General features: G+C 31.8%; 1 protein-coding gene and 1 long non-coding RNA gene across 4 annotated transcripts; one reads left to right on the forward strand and one right to left on the reverse strand.

Annotated features, from left to right (window-relative positions):
* The first annotated feature begins 1,834 nt into the window (after positions 1–1,834).
* On the forward strand, positions 1,835–10,993 carry LOC112802625 (ABC transporter A family member 7). Of its 2 annotated transcripts, XM_025845909.3 has the most exons (18): positions 1,835–2,294; positions 2,367–2,748; positions 3,400–3,479; positions 3,621–3,765; positions 4,448–4,567; positions 4,641–4,765; positions 5,448–5,606; positions 5,824–5,986; positions 6,079–6,204; positions 6,301–6,384; positions 6,799–7,160; positions 8,296–8,496; positions 8,674–8,783; positions 8,888–8,972; positions 9,133–9,261; positions 9,390–9,495; positions 9,695–9,783; positions 10,318–10,993. In XM_025845909.3, exons 1-18 carry the CDS (start codon positions 2,217–2,219, stop codon positions 10,615–10,617), a joined length of 2,844 nt encoding a protein of 947 aa, XP_025701694.1. In that variant the 5' UTR covers positions 1,835–2,216; the 3' UTR covers positions 10,618–10,993. The 2 variants fall into 2 exon arrangements, with proteins under 2 accessions (XP_025701694.1, XP_025701693.1); XM_025845908.3 differs by having other exon boundaries at positions 2,074–2,748.
* Positions 10,994–12,823: 1,830 nt separating this feature from the next.
* LOC112799843 (uncharacterized) lies at positions 12,824–14,641 on the reverse strand. 2 transcript variants are annotated; one of them, XR_003201236.3, is made up of 5 exons: positions 14,515–14,641; positions 14,298–14,367; positions 13,672–14,006; positions 13,472–13,564; positions 12,824–13,390 (listed from the first exon to the last, which is right to left on the reverse strand). It is a non-coding gene; the product is annotated as an uncharacterized lncRNA (long non-coding RNA). The 2 variants fall into 2 exon arrangements; XR_011881720.1 differs by lacking the exon at positions 14,515–14,641 and having other exon boundaries at positions 14,298–14,450.
* Positions 14,642–23,689: the final 9,048 nt, after the last annotated feature.

A 23,689-nucleotide genomic window follows, 5' to 3' on the forward strand; every position in this document is an offset into this window, starting at 1 on the left:
TTTAAAAATTTGGTTGTTATGATATATTTAATACAAATCAAAATTTTTTACAACAAAATTAAAAACAAAAAATATATTTTACCAAATATAAAAAATCATGTATGTTTAAAATGATTTGACCTTTAAATAATATATGAATCTTTATATTTGACCTTTAAATAATATTTTGTGACTGTGTGCGTATGGATTAAGAATTGTTATAATAAAGAGAACATTTTAGTCATATAACAAGAAGGGTTGAGCTATTATTGCACTATACCATTTGCCTATTGACAGTCCTAATAACAAGTTAAATATAATTTTAAATTTTGTTATTAAATTATTTAAAGTTCAATTAAGTACCCGCTGTTTAAGTATTTATTTAAGTATACTCTTAGCTTTTGATAATAGTCATAATTTATAATTTAAAATAATTATTATATTATAAATATTGTCTAAAGAATATTGCACTTTCTATTTTTTCCAAAGGCCAAAAAGATGGACTAGTTTATATATATTAAAAGACGTTATATGCTTCGTTACATTGTTATAGGATTAAAAAAAAAAAGGACTAAGTGAGCTTGTTGGTAACTTTCACTCTAATATAATAACGCTGTGTTTTTTAGAGTGTTACACTGGCATTACTTATGTAATATATAATTTAAATTGTTAACCTTAGTACTTATTATTATTTATTTTTGGATTACATGAAAATATTATTATTAATTCGAATAACTAATTAACTTTTCGTTCTTAAGTATACTTAATCGATGTAAATTGTAAACTCATAACAATAATTCTTCTTCTTTCTTTTGATATAGAAAAAAATTATGACGTAATTAGTTATGATACTAATAATTTATTTATTTATTTACATTTCAAACAATATTAATTTATTTATTAGTTTTACTACCACTAATATAGTAATATATAGTAAATAAACATTAGTATAGGGTCTAATGATAAATATTAGAGTATTTTTTAAAACTCTAAAATAAATTAGACAGGAATAATTTAGAAAAGATAAAGTACAGATAAATAATGAAAATATTAAACAATGTGAATAATAAATCGAATGTTCATTTTACTAGGTGTATGGATGGTTATTCTAATATTAAGATTTAGGTGAGTAATTTAAAAATATAATGTATTTTAATTTAATTGATAGTTGTTCAAAAAAATTATTCGTTACCTAACATAATCCGACAGAAAATTAAAAGTGTGAGCAATGTTATTTGACAAAAAATTAGTAGTGCTAACAACTAATCCTATATATATGCTATATTGTACAACTAATCCTTTATATTGATAAAAGGAGAAAAATAAAAGTAGAACTCATAAATTTCAGATTAAATAAAATATTCTACCTGATAATAATAGTTCAAAACTAAAGTTACATATATTAAAAAAAAGGTAATAATACTTAAAATCGTACTATGGGCAAAATTATTTTTAAATAAATATAACTAGTATTTTCCAATTATTATAGTCAAATTTAAAATATTAAATAATAATAATAATAAATATTTTAAAATAAACAATGTAAAAAACCTTAACTATTAAATTGCAAACCTAATTGTTTTTAACTAAACTTTTAACAATAGAACATAATAATAATGAAAATAAGAAAAATTAAAGACCAACAGCACATTCAATAAAAAACAAAAAATTGACTAACGTTAATTTATATAAAATAAATACAATAAAAAATATTAGTCACTTCATTTTTACGAAAATTAATTCGTCCATAGACTGATATATAAATTTAATTATAAATTTTTAAATTATAAAGAATTAACTAAAAATGAATAAAATAAAATTATATAGATTACCATAAGAATTAAACCCATAAATTACTCAGCAATTCCGCATCAAGTGAACTAGAGGCATTGTGGATTTGTCGTGAGTCGCGACTCCACAGACGGCAATACGGCATAATTGGTTCACTACTTATCTAGTCAAAGCAAGCCTCAGTTCACACTCGAAAATAACTTGAAGTTGAGGGATGATTTAGTAGAAATTAGAAAACCATGATATGCATTTTTTTTTTAATCTATAAAACCATTTGAAAGAGTTCAAAATTTCGTTGAGGTTTATGTTCCGCTGAAATTTGGCTAAGCAGAATCAAGTTTCTTGGAGTGTAATCCAAACTCCAAAGGATCTTTAAAGCTAATAAGAAGGGAAAGGTAAAAAAAAAAAAAAGGAAGAAGAAGAAGAAAAGAAACAGAGGAGATACAATGGATAATCATGCGAACGAACCTGCAAGTTTCTGGACTCAAGCAAACGCTCTCCTCCGGAAGAATTTAACATTCCAGGTCCTTGAGCAAACTCTTCTTCTTCTGTCTTCATATGGAGCCAGTTTAATATTTCTTTTTTGTTTCTTGCAGAAGAGAAATGCGAAGACAAATGTGAGGCTAATCATGTTCCCATTCGTGCTGTGCCTGCTGCTGCTGCTTCTCCAGAAGCTGGTGGACAACCAGCTGGACAAGGACAAATACAAGTGTGGTTGCACCTGTACCAAGTCAGAAGATGGGCAGTGCCTTGAGAAAGTGTGTGGTGCTCAGTACTCAGATTTGGACCAAGTTGGTGCTTGTGCCGTTCCCAATCCTCCTGAGTGGCCTCCCGTGCAACAAGTGCCTGCCCCTAATTACAGAGCCGTCTCCGCTGACTTTATTTCCGAGTCCGATCTTCCAAACCGCTCCTGCAGGAGTAACGGCTCTTGTCCTATCACCATGCTCTTCACGGGAAAAAACCAATCATTTGGTCAAAGTATGTATACCTATATATTCATTGCTATTGCCATGCCATAATATTAAAACCGTTAAGCATCAGAACAAAAGATTCATAGAAACAGAAAACAAAAAATGCGTGAAAATAAGTCAAAGCAACTAGATACACAAAGTGATTAATATAAAATCTGAAGTAAGCAATTGAATGAGAAAACACAGCGATTTAATTTAGCAGTTACGATCATAAACCTTTTGGATAACTAGTACTACAGTAAACAGAATTTTTAAAATCCAAATTGGGCAAAGAAACAAAACGGAAAAGGGAGAAGGGATTGCAGTTTGGAAGCTCAAGGGTTTATCGTTTTTTATAATAGAGATAAGAAGGAGGAGCAGAACGGCGTCTTTGTACTGTTTCAAGAGTCAGGATCTAAACGACGTCGGTTTGATTAAATGCCATCTTAAGAATTCGTTTTTGTTTTTTATTGTTTGTGCTTATTTCGTTTTTTTTTTTTGCTGCTGTATTGTAGCCTTTAAATTGAATTACTTCTTGCCATTTTTTCTAGTTATAAATTAATCTCTAAACAGTTGCATTGTGTTACTTGTTCCAATTTTTCTTCCGTACTACTTGAATAGCATGATGAGGTTCAAACTTTTAAATTTCTTAAACCTGTGCGTTTCTTCTCTTTGACAGTTTTGTACAGGAATATGATCCCTAGTAACTTTACTATGAATACATCTAATGTGATGGCTAGTTTGGCCACAGATCTGCTGGTGAGTTATTTTTTTATTTTAATTTACAATGTTCTCTTGTTGATGGCAAAGTTTTAGTTTCTAAGTGTAAATCTAATTTTGATTTCAATTTTTGTGTTCTTTCTATGTGAAAATTGGATACTGCTGCAAATATCATAATAGGGATCAGCATCAAAGACAGAAAACACCAATTTTCTTGAATCCGCTTTCTTTTCAGGCCTTCCTGTTTATTATCTACAAAAGCAATGCACAGAGAACTCTACATTTTCCTTTCCACTCCAGATAGAATCCTATAGTATACAGCAAGGTATGGGACATTCCTGTATTGATAAGGTTTCGTGTATGAAAGTGGTAACTGAAAAGTGAATATAGTTATGGGCTTATGGCTGTGCTGTTTATGCGGTCTTTATAATGAAAATTGACAATCCCTTTTGCCATTCTTGTTTGTGAATCATCGAAAAATATGCATGTGCTGAAGAGTAATTGAACTAGCTGGAAGTTATGATAATGGTATCAGAAGTGGAAGAAATGCTTTATAATTGGCCTTTGCATAATTTATTGGTTTGTGTATGTAGCTTAGTGCTTGCTTGATGCAGTTTGACTAATCATAGAGTATTTACTTTGTCAATGAGAAAATTTAATTAAGGATCATTAAACTTACTTAACAGTCAATGGGAAAGTTACTTAATCATAGATGATGCTCTATGATGTATATGGACAAAGTATACAAGATAAAATACTGCACTAGAGTTTCTTGTTTACATGTCCAAAGGCCATGGTTGCAACTTTTTGGATGCATTTGAATCACTTTCATAAGGATATTACTCTTGTGGCAAATAAGTGCTCCCGCAAATCATTTTATTTGTTTGCATGGAGTATACTAATCCTTTTCTTTACACACTCATAGGGTAAAGTCATTTTGAATATCTAGGTTGGTTATGTTCAAGGTTTGTATCTAATGCTATATATTTTTTTCCAACTCTCTTTAGAGGTAACATGTGCTCAGGTTTTACCTTTGTGGCGTAATAGTCCTTCTGAAGTGAACAATGAACTATATAAAGGTTATCGAAAAGGGAACTCCGAGAGACAGATCAATGAGATAGCTGCAGGTCGATACTTATGATTTACTTCTATTTATATACATTTTGGAAGGGTATACTTATTTTTATATTCTTTTAACAGGTTACGATTTTCTAAATTCCAATCACAATATATATAATGTCAGCATATGGTACAACTCAACCTACAAAAATGACACTGGCTTTGATCCTATTGCATTGGCAAGGGTTCCTCGTTCCGTAAATCTGGTATATGTAAAAGATTTCTTCTATTTGTACATCCTCATTGTTATTATCAGAATAATTGATAAAGCATGTGAAACTCAATGCTCTTGAGATAATAATCAATTTGATACTGAACGGTTTACATCAGCATCCCATTAACGGCATCAAGATGGAATGTATGGGAGGGACTAACCCGATTTGGTTACAAAACTCAGGGACCAAATTGATTGTTATCTCGAATGCTCTCAGTCCTCAGTATATAAAATTACTACTTACTTGTTAGTCAATGTAGTGAATCTATTAGTTGTTATTTATTCTCTTAATTGAACACATATTTAAAAGTCAAAACAGATAATTGACTGATCAGTGTTGCAAGAATAGATTTGGATTAGCCAGGAAACTATGCAGTTTCTTGACAAGACCCTTGTTTAATCGTTACTATTTTTGAAAAGCATATTTGAGTAAGTAGTAATTAGTAAGTGGAATCATGATCCTGGTGATAAATGAAGGAAGTATTCAGTTACTGTTGTTTTGAAAATTTGAAATTAATCAATGGCTAAAATTAACCGTTGTTTCTAAGATGATAAGTGATGCTTATTTTTGGTGTTATAGTGTTCCTTTTTCCACTTTAATTAACATTTGAGTATCTAACTTTGTGCACCTGACAGATTATGAAGGGACTGACATGTCTGTATTTCTCTTGCAGGTATCAAATGCCTACCTTCAATTTTTGATGGGTCCTAATACCAAACTGTTGTTTGAGTTTGTGAAGGAAATGCCAAAACCTGAGACCAAAATCAAGTTTGATTTGGCTTCTCTTTTGGGTGGTCTCTTCTTTACATGGGTCGTCCTACAGCTTTTCCCTGTAAGAGTTTATAACAACTAATTCAGTTTCAGCCTTTCTTTTTTTTTTTTTTTTTTTTTTTGTAAAAGCTAAATCAAGTAGCATCTGATTAAATTCAGTTCTCAGCTTTTTTTTTCTACTGTATAAAATTATAAAGTTGTAAAAGTGTATCTAGAATAATCAAATTTCACAATCAAACACAATCCTTAATTATTTACATGTGCATTTATTGATGTAGGTTGTTCTAACATCTCTAGTTTATGAGAAGCAACAAAAGTTAAGAATCATGATGAAAATGCATGGTCTTAGTGATGGACCATATTGGATGATTTCATATGGTTATTTTCTTGCACTATCTGTGATCTACATGCTGTGTTTTGTGCTATTTGGTTCAGGCATAGGTAAGAATGTAACCAGCAAACTATTTCCTTTCATTTTTTTTCCCTCCAACTTTTTCCATTTCTCTTCAATTCAACTGGGTTTTCAATTTCAGGGTTAAAATTCTTTACAAAGAATGACTACAGCATCCAATTCGTGTTTTACTTCATCTATATAAATTTACAAATTTCGCTGGCATTTCTATTGGCTTCCATGTTTTCAAATGTCAAGACTGCTACAGGTTTGATGATAACTACTCCACATTGTTCACGAAATCAATTGATGAATATTTTCTCTTCTCGGATCAGATTTCTGATGCGTTTTTAAATAACTGCAGTAACTGCATACATAGGGGTATTTGGAACTGGGCTGTTAGGTGGTTTTCTTTTCCAGTTTTTTGTTCAGGATACATCATTCCCAAGTAAGTTGGTTCACCCATCTTTGATCATTCATGTATGGTCATTCTGAAGGAATTATTGCTAGATGGATGGATGCTAATTGTTTTTTGACAGAATTAGACAATTTTCTATGAAATATTCATCATAATAATTACACATTCTCTAAATTTCTTGACAAAAACGGCTGTGATGTGGGTTTTGTTCAAGATGAGCAGAGTCACATTGAATGATGTGGGTTGGCATTTAACATTGTATTGATGAATTGAAGGGAACACCACGTTTAATCCTCTAGTAACCAATGGACTAACATGATTATTGTCATTAGAATTTACATGTACTTGTATTGTATTTCATGTCAGTGATCTTTATGTGTCTCGTATCAGTTGTCTTTACATAAACATTATTCTATCTTATTGATTGCCTTTGCTACTTCTCAGGAGGGTGGATCATTGTTTTGGAATTGTATCCTGGTTTTAGTTTATATCGTGGTCTGTATGAGTTTTCGCAATCTGCCTTCAGTGGGGATAAATTGGAAACTCATGGTATGCGCTGGGGAGATCTAAGCAATAGCACAAATGGCATGAAGGATGTCTTAATTATCATGTTTGTCGAATGGATATTCGTCCTTTTCTTTGCTTATTACATTGATCAAGTTTTTTTGTCTGGAAGTGCAAAAGGTCCCTTCTTTTTCTTGAAAAGGTTTCAGAAAAAGCCGCTCTCTTCTTTTCGGAAGCCTAGTTTGGGAAAGCAGGGATCTAAAGTTTTCATTCAGATGGATAAACCTGATGTTAGCCAAGAGGTGAGTTTCACTTGTCTTGATTACTGATTATAGAAATTAAAAGCAGGATCCTATCTGGATAGAAAAAAATGGATGTCCATCAGTAAAGGGTTTTGCTTTCTAGATTTAGAATTTGGTGTGATGATGCTACCTGTGAATAGTGGTAGTATTATGTACAAATGCACAATACTTGAATAACTTGGCATAGCTTGGTGAAGTTTAATATAGGCATGGGTTGATTCCATTAGTGAAAAAGTAACTCTAGGCATTTACATAAATATTCTAGTGGAAAAAATTTCAACATGAATGCAACATTAAAGTTAGACTAGGCATACATTTTGTTTTGGATCACTTGGGTGCGTTTGGTTTGCGTTTTCATTTTTAGTGTTTTCTGGTTTTTGGATTTTGTGAAAGAAAAAGTGAAAACAATAAAATATTGTTTTCTGTCTTCACCTCTTATTTTTACTTTTTGAGAAAAGGATAAATAGATCATTGACCTTTTGATCTACAGACATTTAAGTTCTCGAGGATTTAAAAATACATTTAAGTCCTGACCTTTTCAAAACCTAGACATATTGATCCTTCATGTTCATTTGGGTCAGTCAAACACAACGGAAAAATCAAACGTGACTCTCGTTGTATTGACCTGGTTGATACGGATGATGACATAAGAGAGTTTTTAAAATTGAACAAATTAGACTCAGGGATCGATATGTCCAGATTTTGAAGAGGTCGAGAACTTAAATGTATTTTTAAATCCTCAGGGACTTAAATATCCGCGGACCAAAAAGTCTGGATCGATTTGTCCTTTTCTCTTACATTTTTCTTTACAAAATCCAGACAATAGAAAATATGAAAACGCAAATCAAATGCACCCTTAAATTGAGGAAACTTATAAAGTGATAAAATAATGGAGTACCCACGTACTATGGAAGTCATTGATCAGAGGATAGTTATTCTAACAGTTTTTCATTTTTCAAGTCTCTTGACTTTTAGAGGACCCAAATCCTATAAATCTAATGGTATTTTTTTGGTGGAAGAACCATGCGCTGCATCTTCCCATCCCCGAAAATGTGATTTAGCTTACTCAATATGGTTTCTTAGTTACACTAATGTGTTACTTTTTCTTTTTTATTTCTTTTTTTTTTCTCTTCAGAGGGAGAAGGTGGAGCAACTGCTACTTGAACCAACTATTAATCAAGCAATCGTATGTGACAACCTAAAAAAGGTCTATCCCGGGAGGGATGGTAATCCAGAGAAGTTTGCAGTAAGAGGCTTATCCCTTGCTTTGCCCAACGGGGAATGCTTCGGTATGCTTGGTCCCAATGGTGCTGGGAAGACCTCCTTTATCAATATGGTCAGTTAAAGCGAGTCTATTTTGTAGGAGAAAAGAATAATTTTATAAAATACCTTGATAAGAAGAATTCCAATTTATGAATACTTAAAGATATTTGATAAAATGCCATGAATGTTGTGCTTTTATTGACCGGTTCTCCTTAATTTTGAAACCTGACCAGCTTGATCATGCTTACAGATGATCGGCCTCACAAAGCCAACCTCTGGTACAGCATTTGTTCAAGGTCTGGACATAAGAACTCATATGGATGGAATATATACTAGCATGGGTGTCTGTCCACAACATGAGTAAGTTGGATTCTCCTCCTATTTTTATGTTCTCTATCTCATCTTGCATTTATAACGAATGAGAAATTTAATGTTTTTTTCTCCTTCTAAATCTGATATTATAGCTTGCTGTGGGAAACCCTGACAGGAAGAGAACACCTACTCTTTTATGGAAGACTTAAGAATCTTAAGGGTTCAGCCTTAACACAAGTAAGCTTGCTTGACATTATAATCTGAGAGGTTCTTAAATTGTTAGATTCGAGTATTGAGCGAGAGAAAGTGTGGATACAAATTGTACAACTATCTCTTCAAACATTTATGTAGCGGATAAGACTTGAGAAGTACTTAATTTCCCAATCTAATGCTACAGGCAGTGGAAGAATCATTGAAGAGTGTAAACCTTTTCCATGGAGGAGTTGCTGATAAACATGCTGGAAAATACAGTGGGGGAATGAAGAGGAGGCTTAGTGTTGCAATTTCATTGATTGGGGATCCTAGAGTATGGTTTCTGCCAAAACAGTTCTATTACATATAAATTTGGACGAATGAAAAAAAAAAGAAGAAGAAAGAAATAGAGTATTCATGCTATGTAATCTAATTTTGTGAATACTAATAAATTTGTTAAAGGTTGTTTACATGGATGAGCCAAGTACTGGATTGGACCCAGCATCAAGAAACAACTTGTGGAATGTTGTTAGGCGCGCGAAACAGGATCGTGCTATCATCCTCACCAGTAAGCTCATACACATTGGTTTTTGAAGCACTGATACAAATTGTTCTGCTGCTGTGTTACTATTATATCCATTGTTCTGCTTGCTTTCTTGGATTGGATATTTTAGCTTATTGTTACATAACATCATGATTAAAATGTTTTCTTCCTTACTTTATGCATAAATACATTGATTCAACTTGTTTACATGCTTTATTTTCAGCACATTCCATGGAAGAGGCAGAGGTCTTATGTGATCGGTTAGGAATATTTGTCGATGGTAGCTTGCAGTGCATAGGAAATCCAAAGGAGGTATGATACATAAAGTGATATATGCTTTAACAAAACCAATTCCTTATGTTCGTATTAATTATCTACAAATATTTGAACATGAAATAAGCTAACTCAAGTACACGCTATGAATTCAATAAATGGGTTTAGGGCCATCTATTGCCATAGACATTTTACTTTCATTCTCGATAATAAGCTCCATAGGATGAAATTTTAAGAGTTCAATGTTGATGCATGTAGACATTTTTCACATTATGTAAGGACAGTATTTTTTCCTTACCTGTGCTTGATTTGTATTTTTATTTTCTATATTCAATTTAAGGGTTTTTTGTTTTTAGGATTCTGTGAAGTAAAAAGAGAAAACAATAAAAATAATAAAATCCTGTTTCTGTTTTTTATTTTTCCACAAAATTTTGAAAACAAGAGAATATTGAAAATGAAAACAGAAAATGAAAATGCAAACTAAATGCAATATTAATCTTCAAAATCATCGGCAAATTAGAACTTGCACATATCTAAACCATGCTTGTGTATACTTGTGTTGGTTTCTCACAGCTGAAAGCCAGATATGGGGGAACTTATGTGTTCACAATGACAACAACTATGGATCATGAGAAAGATGTGGAGAGCATGGTGCAACAACTCTACCCGGCTGCTAAGAAGGTTTACCACATCTCTGGCACCCAGAAGTTTGAGCTCCCCAAAGAAGAGGTCAGGATAGCTAGTGTGTTCCGAGCCGTCGAAACTGCAAAGCGAAACTTCACAGTCTCTGCATGGGGTTTAGCTGACACCACATTGGAAGATGTCTTCATCAAGGTTGCCCGTGACGCTCAGGCATTTGAGAAATTGTCTTAAATTCAATACACATTACACACTTCAACATCCTGCTATATACAATTGGTGGCATGGTTTATGAAAGAGCTAATCCTCTCATTGGTGAATCGCAGTTGAAATCCCAACCACAAAAGTATTCACATTTAGTGTTTCTTAAACAGATTGTTTCTGGATTTAAAGCTTTTTACTTCTAGTTTGGGCAGGTTATTTAGATGTACATTTTGTTTCATTAGTTGGCTACGTCATGTTATTATATGTAGTTCCCAAATGTGTTTGTTTATATATATAGTTGTAATAATAATTATTTAGCTGTAAGGAGTGGGTCATCTATTATATGTAATTTCACAAATTAGGTTATAGATTTGAATTTCAATATAAGCAGTGTATTAAAAGAAAATTATTGTCATTATTTGTTTATTTAATATTCTTTCACATGTGTTTCATATATATGTATTTTTTTAATTTAGCTAATATGTGTCTTTTAAACTTACTAATAAAATAAAGAGTAAAGTATCGTTTTTGTTCCCAACGTTTGGGATAAGTCTTATTTGTGTCCCTAACGTTTAAATCGTTCTATTTGTATCCCTAACGTTTATAAAAATGATTCAATGTTATCTTACTATCAATTATGCTAACAAATTAGATTATATTTTTCAATTATATTTGTATTCATTCTCAATTATGTCTTACTTGGATGTGTTCGATTTTAATATTATACCCACTATTTGTGTTTAGATTCAATTATGTCCCTAAAAAAGTGAATTATGTAAATGTTGTAGGAATTAGTTTCAACTTTTGATGAGCTAATTTTCGGAGTGGATCGTCGATTCTATCCCAGACATTTGTATTCTAACTTCAAGAAGAGATTTTTAAAACTCAAACTAAAGCTTTCATAATGTGTAATTGACGGCAGGATAATATTGAATCACTTTTACAAACATTAGGGATACAAATAGGACGATTTAAACGTTAGGGACACAAATAGGATTTACCCAAACATCGAGGACAAAAACGATACTTTACTCTAAAATAAATGTAAATTTAGTTTTTAATACATTTATTGTGGTCAGTTATTACTTATTACATAGCACAGTAGCTAACACTCCAGACATAGAAATATGGAGTAATTTAAGGACCCTAGAATAGGTATTAAATTGAATTAATGCATGTATAAAATCTTTGTGCACCTCACTACTTAATAATAAAGGAAGGCCTAATTGCAAATTGTGTTTGGAGCAGAATGAGAGGCCACCACTGCCGGCGAGTTGGCAGCCAGCACTAGCACACCTCATAAAGCGTTGCTGGGCGGCGAACCCATGGAAGAGGCCGGACTTCAGTGACATAGTGGCCACTCTTGAGAAGTACGATGAATGCGTGAAGGAGGGACTTCCCTTAACTCATCTTCAAGACTTGTCAGCAGAAACCTCATTGAACGCTTAAAAGGCTAAGTCTGCATGAGTTCCTCCATACCTGTACATGCTTAACTCCCTCCCTTCCATACCCCTTCCTCCAATAAAGAACACCAAAAGGTACTGTTATTGTTATATGTCTTCCCTTATTCAAATGAACCTCACATATATATAGCTTAACACATGCTTCCTCTTCTTTAATTTCAACTGTACTATTCTAGACACTAATTCAGAAAAAAATGAATAATGCTTTATACACAACAGTTCAAGTAACTATATTTTGTTTGGTTAGGCCATCAATAGAACCAGCTGCGTTTGCAATAGGCATTGAAGAACACCGTTAATTGTTTGTTGGATGAGATAACAAACCGAAAATGCTGCAATTCACTGTGAAAATTGTCACAGAATATTGCAAAATCTAGCTCAGCCAACTATATCTTTATATTCAGTAAGACTAATATGGAGTCCATATGTATAAGGTTGTAGCTGTTAATGCTGTGTCACTAACTGTAAATTTGTGATTTTTATTTCAAGTAATAAGTAGTTAGTCATATAAGCAAGGCGAGTTGCTCCTGAAAGATTCTGAAACAAATTAAAAGCATCTAGAATATCGAATCAAAATCATAGTAATATTGATTATTGAATTTTCATATATAATATATCCGTAAAGTAAAACAGACAGAAAATTCATCTGTAAATCCATCCGTAAAGTAAAACAGAATTTTTTTTAGATTTTTTCATTACAAAATAAACCTGATTTCATACAAAATAAATATAAATTTAAACAAGTTCATCGTATTATCAAACTAAAAGAAAAGTACTATAAACAAGCAAGTCAATATAATTCAAAACAGAAACAAAGTGTATTGATATATCAACTATAATAAGTAACGACCATACATCAACAAAGTGTATTGACTCAGGCCATTAATCAAATACTGAGCTTTTCTCAGTGTAATAAAAATAAGAACCTACACCATCTGTAGTTGTCTTCTAATTTATCCCAAAAGTAATTTTATAGTTGAAAATAAAGCCATCAGGTTCATGCTTCAAGCATCTTTGTGTAACATCCATGAATACTTCCTAGCACTCTGGTGCAATCTTTCCCCTAAGGGTTGGATCAATGATCTCTTCGATTGGGAATCGCTACATAAAGGCTACTACATTCCATGGTTGAACTTGATCATCAATGAACTTCTCTAAGTATTTGATTTCACTCTTCCCCTCCAAATGTTGGTTACCAAACATGTTGGCCTTATTAAGAAACAAATCCTTCTCCTTCATGCATACCATTACAAGTAGAACCATACCAAAGGAGTAAACGTCACATTTATCTGTAACGGTCAGGCGTTGGAAACACTCAGGAGACAAGTATCCAAATGTACCTAAAAGTGAGATTATTATTTGAATTATTTAATTACATTCTTTGAAGTAAGCTTATAAAATTGAATAAATAAATCAATTACCTGCAACATAGACAACATTATCCCACCCAAAGCCAAAGCCAGCTAATAGTGATTCAATTTTTGCCAAAACAGTCATCAAATCTTCCCGCAAATCTGCTCTTGAAAAATAAGATACATGTCCGTCAAGGAAAGAAACTATGCACAAATATAACGAGGCATTGAAATAATCTGAAAATAAACAGGAAAATAATGAAGACCACCGTTGCATGAATCTTGTAACTAGCAACTTAAGGAGAGTGTTCTCTTGTTATTTGTTCTTGAGATGTTAAATTTATGTGCTAGGTCATCAATTGGGTCAGCACTGCAATCCAACGGCTTAAATGTGTCTTCACATCTTTCTAAAGTGTCTTCCACTTCAAACACAGTTCCCAGTTTCTGAACTGAAGTTTCACTTATGTTCTCTGGTGATATTAAAGATTGAATATCTACCTTCTTTTCCAAATGAAAATTCCAAGGGATGAAGGATTCCAACAGGAGCTATAGAATCTGAAAAGTGTCTCACAACTTGATATTCATCAAGCACAATTCGAGCATTCTGGAGATTCAAAGGAATATTATGATGAAAGAAGAAAATAGAAATACAAATAGGGATTAAAATTGAAGCAAAATGAGTAACAATTACAAGATTGAACTCTCAAGTTCAGTGTGGTCACAAAATTGACATCAATATGAATGAAAGCTAATTAAGACCAACTTTATGAACGGTAACAAATATGTAAGGAATAGCTCCAAATTCATAATATATAGTGGACCAGCTAGAGCACTAGGAAGGTAGGACAAATAATCCAAATATTACATAGCCAAAAGAGAGACAGTATGAACTTACAACGAAGACAGGATAATCAAGAGTTAACGTTTCATATTCCCCTCCACCACAAACATTAATTCCATATAACCTGCAAAAGGTAATACAAGAAAGGATGAACTAGACAGAACTATTAAAAAACCATATCATTATGTTATTCTAGAAACTTGGAAGAATTTGCATAGATACAACACAAAATAAATAAATAAAAATTGGAAAATAAATAACTTTGACATACTCTTTAATTGGTTGAACATAATAACTTTGAGCATATGTTAGAAAGAAGCATTTCACAGAATTTGGTACATTTACAATAGGGGAGTTCTCTTGTAACTAAGATAATGGTGCCCAAAAGTGGTTAAAGATTGACCCAAAAATTGAAAATTAACATGTGAAATGATTGAATATAGTGAAAAACATTCTAAGAATATGCTTTTGTGAATTACATTAAAAATGAAAAAAACTAAGTTATAAAAAAAATATAAATACATGGAAGGAAAAAAAAATAAAATAGAAAAAGCTGTGAAGTTAATAAAAATGGGATTTATTTAAATAAATTAAATAAATATTTTATTTATTAGAATAAATAATTATAAAAATTACTACAAAAATGCATTTCCCAATCTTATCTCGTTTATTTATACTGTAAACGATATAATTATGAATATATTTCGTTTATATTGTAAACGATATATATGAAATTTAAAAAAAATACACGTAATTTGTTTAACGTGTAAACAAGATACATTCAAAATGATTCGTTTACCATGTAAACAAATGTCATATGTGTATTTGTAAATATAAAAATATCATTTTTAAAAATAATAAAATATATTAATAATTTAAATTAGACCAAACTCTTAAAATGGAATGTTCAAATAATAGGGAAAATAGGCGGTTTCAATAATGTTTGTTCATTATCAAAATAAATCTGAGTTTTCTAAACTCATCAGAAATAATCAACATTATCAGCTTCTAAAATAGCAACATATTTCCTATATAAAGCCTAAAAAGAACCATATTAATTGTGCTTCATCATACATTGAAACTTGAGAATCATGTAAACTGAAGTTCGAAGGACAAGTACCTTGCAAATTGTATCAAAACCAACATTGGTTTCAACAAACTGGTTCTTAAGATCTCCATTCAAAGTTACAGGAACACCAACCACCTGCACAATCCCAATACCTTAGTCTATTAAACCAATCAATTAGAATAACAAAAGATATTATGCCATTGTTTCGCATAGGTCAACATTATTACAGAAGTCTAGAGCCACCAGTAATATACCTTTGTAGGGCATTTTGCTACTGCAAAAGTTTCTGCAAGCTGCGCAACATCCGTGTTTCATGTATCACCTAAAACATCATACATCTCAATGGTTAGAAACCTCTTTTAAAATTCAACATTAAGCAACATATGAAGTTCCAAAAAAGTAAGTATACCTCCACTGATAACGGCCATCAAGCTTCAAACTTTTGCATTCAACAAGTGCAGCATTAACTTGTTCTGTTGTCTTAATATGATCTTTTGTTAGTCCAAGCAAATAATAACCATATAGAAAATTAACCGCCATAGAATGATAATAAGTGAAAGAGCCTTCGATCAAAGCAATGGCCTACCACTAAGTGTTCTACCTAAAAACTATGAATTTTAGGTAAAAAAAAAAGCTTCGATTGCAAAAAAAAATATCAAAATTAGAGTAAATCCGCAGATTCACGAAACACAAAAGCAGAGTATGATAAACCTAAATACAGATGGATTTTTCATCGGTAACTATTTTCTACAAAAAAATATTTTTTTCTGACAGAATTATCGACAGATTGTCTTTTCTGTCTGTAATTCATGCTAATTCATTTTCTTTTGTTTCCAATAAAAATTTTCTCACAAAATTTATCGTGTTTCCATATGTAATAAGTAATTTTCTAGTAGTGGTTGTGACTTATCCAAAGGTTGCAACTTGTTAAAAGGTTATTGTTCTCTATATTATTTTTTTATTATTGGTAGATGTAAGTTTACTTGTTGTAATTTTTTTTACGGTAGGAGTACATAAGAAGTACATAGTATATGAGGTGGAATAGCTCAACAAATATTCTTTTTAAGAGATTTTTCATTCTCTTTAAAATGAGAAGAATTATTGCACCTTATATATTATGTACTCCTTATATAATTCTACTATAAAAAAATTACAAGTAAACCTGCATCTATTATTAATAAAAAAAATCTAGATAACAATAACCTTTTAATAAGGTGCAAATTTTAAATAAGTCACACCTCTATAAAGAGATGTAATTCTTCAAACGTAAATATTTTAAATATATTTCTCACAGAAAATAAGGACAATGCAATTGGATTCTCATCAAGAACCACCGGTGCTTCATCATAAGATGGTGATTCTCAAAAAGAACATAAGCAGCGTCCTCAAGCGGTGAACAAGTGCAGTTTGATCCTTGTTCACACACTGGATGCGCATCCATAAAAGAATTGAGAGAAAAATAAATTCTTCTCATTTTAAAAAAAATATTTGTTGAGTTATTATTTCTTGTACTTCTTATGTACTCCTGTTATAAAAAATTACAATAAATAAGTCTATATCTACTATTAATAAAAAGATTTAAGTAACAGTTCTGTTTAGGTCATCAGATTTGTCTTCACTCTTCTTGCTGGAAATTCTGTGAGCCACTGTAACTCCATATTAATTGAGTTCGTAGACTTTTTTACCTATGAAGCACAAACTTCGTTGAGTTGCTTCGTTGTGTCTAACCGTGTGTAAATAAAAATAAAATTTTTTTTTTATGGACACGTTTGGACACATTTAAATACCATCACGTGTCAGCGTGTTCAATTTGATTCTTAACAAAAATAATTTAGATATAATATATATTATTATTTATTAAAATAAAAAAATATTTTAACTACTTGATATAATTAAAATAAGACATTAAAAATAATTAAAAAAATTAAATTATATTTTAATATCGATAAAATATCAAAACATTATTATAATTTATTTAAAAAATATTTTATATTATATTTTATAAGTATGTATGTTTCCGTGTCTTGTAAAATTTTAAATTTTCGTGTCAGACATGTCTAATATTATATTGTTAATACTTATTGATTTTATATTTTTAAATAATAAAATTTAAATAATTACTAATTAATAATATTTAAAAAATCAAGATTATTAATTAATGACAAATTGGCTGGTAGTTGACTGATTGAGTGTTGATTACCTGGCTGGTTGGGTGTTGCCACAGCAAATTCATGAATTTTTTTTTTTATTAGAAATAATAGTTAAATCAAATAGTTTTAATTTTTAACTAAAAGTTAACAAGAGAATTTTTCAAAAAAATAAGTATTTTATTTTAGTTGTAAAATCTATATGAAAAAAGACTAAAAGGTACTTAATTTCTTTTTTATCTAAATAAATTTAAAAAGCTTTTCAGGTCTTTATTTACGTGTCATGAAAATTTAAGTTAGCGTCCTTAAATAACAAATTTGTTTTATATTTTGTTAATCCAGATTTTGAGATATCAAAAAGATATTTTCTGAGATCTTTCAATAAATTTATATTGGTTTTACAATAATTTGAGTTATTTTAGATTCATTTAAAAAAATATCAGTTTCTAAATACAAATAAATAAGGAAATAATAAATGAACCATAAATATAAAAGATAAGAGTTCAAATGAAAATAGATTCAACTTGTCCAATTCAATAATTAATGTTGCATTCTCGTGGCAGAAGACGTAACTGCATTCTCCAATGATTGCTGTTGTCGCTGATGTTAAGAACGAAGTCAATTTTAATTTTTCATTCAATATCAGCTATGAAGTACAGACATAAATATAGATATAGAATATAATACAGTGATACGCAAATTTTAAAAAGTTGTCGAACACAAGGATACGCATATATTAATAATATAATATATTCATTAAATAGAGATATGTTTTAATAGAGATATTTTAAAAAATAATTATATGATACGCATTTTTTTTAAAATGTAATAGGTATTCAAAAGATAAAATCTTAAACTTATATATCTTAATAGAAATAATAAAAATTTTGTACATCACATGTACACAAAAAAAAAGTTATCTAAAGTCATATTATTTTTCATATATGGTTGATATCTTTATCATTAAAAAAAGTTACTCTTTTTAACTCTGGTTCATCAAGAGAAAGGTGACTAACTTTAAGAACACCATTTTCTTCATCAATTGGTGAAAAAACATCTCCATCAATATCTCACATCATAGTTTCTCCTTTATTGTATTGTGGAATTTTTCTTGAAAGAAGACGAAGATTAGTGTGGACAAATACTAAATTTTCTGTACATTTATGCTTCAACTTGTTTCTTGTTAGGGAATAGATAAAAGAATAAGTGTTCCAATTCCTTTCACAATAAGATGAAGATAGTTGTCCTAATAGCCTAAGAACAATTGATCAAAGAAATTTTGCTTTACCATCATGAATTAGCTACTAAAATTTTGTATTAACTGTCTCTATCATTCAAAGAGTCATAATCATCAAAGATACCTCTACCATCAGAAAAGCTTACAAATTCAATGTTTACCTTTCTCCTCTTTTCTTCATCACAAAAATACCTCTTCAAGCATTTAACTTTCTCATTAGTGATCTCAATATCTTGATGAGAAGAAACTCATGTAGGATCTTATCTCAACCATTAGTGGTTATAATACCTATATAATTAGTGGTTAAACAGAAATTAGTAATAATTCAATTATCTTCGCTTATAAATAAAAGTTATAAACAATATATGTAAAAGGTTGCCTTGGATTCAATGAATGTGCTAAACAATAAAGAGGTGTGCTACTTTGTGTCCATCTTTGAACTAATATTGAGTGCATAATATTGTAGAAGGACAATGTCTCTTGTTTATCTTTTCTTTCATAGAAATATATAGCACTTTTTACCTTTTTTATCATTGAATCCCACATCTCATGGACCAAATGAAGAGTAAGTACATCCATATCTGTACTTTTTAAAACATCATAAATAGAATTTGTGAAAGCAAGAATATATTCAATTTTTTGCTACCAATTTTCACTCAAAATCTTTTCTGTAACAAACTCAACTTTGCCAATATTATCTTCCTTGTATGAAGACCACTTCTCACTTATAACCATCTTTTTGAGTCCTTGTTTTAACAATTTAAATGTTTTGAGCATCACAATAATAAAAGCAAATCGAATAGGAGCAACATTAAGCAACTTTAATGTATTAAATTCATTGAAAATAGATAACCTCATATGATGATTAACAATGAAATTTTTTATGAAAGAAGCATCTTCAGCAATTTGAGTAATCCATGAGCATTCTTGATAAACAAAATTATTCTTCTTTGTATTTTTAGCTACATAAATATCCTTTAAGGTAAGGTTGAGAGTATAAACAACACAAGGAGTCCAATAAACAGATGGAATTCAGCTTCAATCAATAAACCAGCAGCTTTACAAACCGGCACATTATCAGTCACAATCTGCACTACATTTGAGAGATCGACTTCTCTGATCACATCTCTTATTTGCTTTGCAAAATAATCCTTGTCTTTGATCTCATCTGAACAATCTACAGCTTTCAAAAACATAGGCCCACTTTCAGTTAAGCCATAAACTTAAGAAAAGACCTCCTTTGGGAATCACTCCATCCATCACTTACAATGCTCACTCCGTTTCCACTCTATGAATTCTTAGTAGGTTCTAACATTATCTCCACATGTTGCTTCTCTTTCTCAAGTAAAGTTGTCCTCAATTTATTATATCTAGGAGGAATATAACCATTAATATAATTATTAGCAGCATAAGAAAAAGTTTTGACAAAATACGAATTTTTTGCTAGATGAAAAGGTAATCCAGATGAAAAAAATATTCTAACAATATGTAAATCTAGAGTCTCCTTTGTATTCACATTAAAAGTTTTGTCCAAAGGTCCAGTAGCTCTTCTTTTTCTTGAATCAAATTCACTTGCATTAGATAAGGATGGAAGAGGAATTGACTTAGCCTTTTTACTTTCATGCAACAATGTACTTTCACTATCAACTTTCTTAAGTTCTTCAAGCTTTGTTGATATAACTTTTGCACAAAATCTAATTTCTTTTCCTAAAATCCTCAATAAATACACTCTTACTCTAGTGAAAGAACCACTGAATAAAATTTTGCAAAATTTACATTGAAATTCAAGATTTCCACCACCTTTAATTTTATCTTTTTTTATTAAAAATTTTCATAAAGGTTTATCAACACTTTTTTTAAAATCGTTTTAAACATTCTCTGAACTCATCTCTTATAATCCTACAATAATTTAAGAACCAAAATTATTTTTTCAGAATTTAATTTCTTGAACAAAACAGAACAAAAAAAAGCATAAAAAAAAACAAAACCAAAAAAAATTATTATTTAATACTAAACATTTGTGTAAGTTTTTAATTGCTCTTTATTCAGTTCTCCATCCGATTCAAGATAAATAATAGAGTAATACCCCAAATAGGTCCCCAAGAAATTTACCATCCGACAGTTTTGTCCCCCACAAAATTTAACTAAGATTTTGACCCTAAGGTTCTCAGATATCCCCCAAATACGTCCCCAAAACCGTTTGATCCGGTTAAAGTGGTGACGTGTCAGGTTAATTGTGACATGTCACCTTTAGGACATTTTGGTCCCCATCCACACTGGACAAAACGACGTCGTATTGGAACCAGTGGCAAAACGACGTCGTTTTGGGGAGGACAAATTCGTCCCCACTTAGACAGAGAATGCAAACGGCGTCGTTTTCATGTTGGGGACCTATTTGTCTTATAATAGTATCTTAGGGGACCTATTTGACCTATAATTCGTGATGTTAAAAAAAGTTATATTTACTTCAACGCAAATCCCTTAAAAACACATTGACATTGGTCTGTTCATTTATCAAAATAGTAACATAAACCTGAGAACTCAAACATGTTAACCACACAAATATTTGGCTTCAATAGCAACACAAACCAAATCAAGTTAAAAGAAGGTTTATTTTCTTCAACACAAACTAAACGAAACCATTTTAAATAACATAACGTCTTTTTCCTCCAACATAACAAAAGGTGGTAACATAACTAAGACAACAACTTTCACACTAATGCTTAGAAGCATTGTAAGGTCCCATATTGGTTGGGAAAGGGAACGAAGCATGCCTTATAAGGGTGTGGATACCTCTCCCTAGCATGACGCGTTTTGACGAGTGAGTGTGGGGGTCTTCGGCTAACATCCCTATCGTCAAAGACAAAACCGTGAGGCCTTGTGTGCCAAAGCGGACAATATCGTGCTAGCGAGTGGTTTGGACTGTTACAGATGGTATCAGAGTCAGAGCCCGAATCGATGTGCCAGCGAGGGCGCTGGGCTCCCTTAGGGGGGTGGATTGTAAGGTCCCACATCGGTTGGGGAGGGGAATGAAGCATGCCTTATAAGGATGCGGATACCTCTCCCTAGCATAACGCGTTTTGACGAGTGAGTATGGGGGGTTTCGACTAGCATCCCTATCGTCAAAGGTAAAATCGTGAGGCTTTGTGGGCTAAAGCGGACAATATCGTGCTAGCGGGTGGTCTGGGCTGTTACAAGCATCATTTTTTGAAAGACTGGTTCAACCCTCGTATTGGAATGAATTTGAACAACTTAGATACTGTGCCACTTGTTGCACACGAGGGTTGAACCAGTCTTTCAAGAAATGATACTTCTAAGAATTAGTGTGAAAGTTATTGTCTTAGTTATGTTACCACCTTTTGTTATGTTGGAGGAAGAAGACGTTATGTTATTTAGAATGGTTTCGTTTAGTTTGTGTTAAAGAAAATAAACCTTCTTTGACTTGATTTGGTTTGTGTTGCTATTAAGCCAAATATTTGTGTGGTTAACATGTTTGAGTTCTCAGATTTATGTTTCCATTTTGATAAATGAACAGACCAATGTCAATGTGTTTTTAAAGTTTGCGTTGAAGTAAATATAGCTTCTTTTAACATCACAAATTATAGGTCAAATAGGTCCCCTAAGATACTATTATAAGACAAATAGGTCCCCAACATGAAAACGACGCCGTTTGCATTCTCTGTCTAAGTGGGGACGAATTTGTCCTCCCCGAAACGACGTCGTTTTGCCACTGGTTCCAATACGACGTCGTTTTGTCCAGCGTGGATGGGGACCAAAATGTCCTAAAGGTGACATGTCACAATTGACCTGACACGTCACCACTTTAACCGGATCAAACGGTTTTGGGGACGTATTTGGGGGATATCTGAGAATCTCAGGGTCAAAATCTTAGTTAAATTTTGTGGGGGACAAAACTGTCGGATGGTAAATTTTTTGGGGACCTATTTGGGGTATTACTCTAAATAATAATATGAACAAAGATGTTATATCAACAAAGTGAGCTGAGTTCATTCCCAGCCATTATTGTTTACTAAAATATTCAATTCTTGACAAGCATATAAATTCATTTTTGACAATATTAGAAAGACACTTAATTTCTTACACTATTTTTAATTTTGAATGATAATCACTGAAATAATAAAGAAAAGATCTAAGTACTTAGAAGTCCAAAGAAAGGATTTGTGATTGCAAAATTCAACACAGCACTAGCTGAATTTAGTATACTACAAAATATAAATTGTTACATAATCCTAGTATACTACCAAATATAAACATGCCTCTGTTACGACTTAGGAGATATGAATGAAAAGTTCAATGAAACAAATAGTCTTTTAGTATATATGCTAAAAAACACAATAACGATCAATTCAGTTTTCTTTTCTCTTGTCTTTCTTCTGTGTCTTTCTAATCTTCTCATAACAGCCAGTAAAAAATTCTGAAAGAAGTCTCTAATAATACCTAATTTTAGAAGCACAAAATAAAACAAAACTAAGGAGATGCATAGAACAAAATAGAAGTCCAGAACCAAATAGAAGCACAAAACTGACAAAACAAATCAGAACCAAAGAGAAGCACAAAGACCAGAACAAAATTGAAATACAGAACCAGAAATCGATTGATAGAAAAAATAAACATTCTCCCTTACTTGAAATGGAGGACGAAGAGCATGGCGAAAGAGCACGGGAGCAGCGACAACGATTACGGTAGAAGTGGCAACTGGGGAAGCGGCGAACATGGCAGCGAGAACTGGAGCAATGATGACAACAAGTGGTGGTTGGAGAAGCGACGAACACAGCAGCGAGCATGGGAATAACGACGAAGAGCACAACGGAAGTGGCGGCTAGAGAGGCAGTGAACGACAGCAAACAGCGACGACAAGCACCGCAGAAGTGGTGGCAATGAAGAGGAGATGCTGAGATTGAGAGTGAGTGGGTGTGGAGAGGGACGACAAACACCCTCGGCGGCGACGACCGAAGGTGGCGGCAGACCGGCA

Source organism: Arachis hypogaea, chromosome 5, assembly GCF_003086295.3.
Source record: "Arachis hypogaea cultivar Tifrunner chromosome 5, arahy.Tifrunner.gnm2.J5K5, whole genome shotgun sequence".
In the NCBI taxonomy this organism is placed as follows: Eukaryota; Viridiplantae; Streptophyta; class Magnoliopsida; order Fabales; family Fabaceae; genus Arachis; species Arachis hypogaea.

Bases quoted from the DNA above. Each gene is read 5' to 3' on its own strand.
- LOC112802625 (XM_025845908.3), top strand. From the start codon at position 2,217: ATGGATAATCATGCGAACGAACCTGCAAGTTTCTGGACTCAAGCAAAC. The intron at 3,766-4,447 runs GTATGGGACATT...AACTCTCTTTAG, and splicing joins ATCCTATAGTATACAGCAAG to AGGTAACATGTGCTCAGGTT. The intron at 6,385-6,798 runs GTAAGTTGGTTC...GCTACTTCTCAG, and splicing joins TCAGGATACATCATTCCCAA to GAGGGTGGATCATTGTTTTG.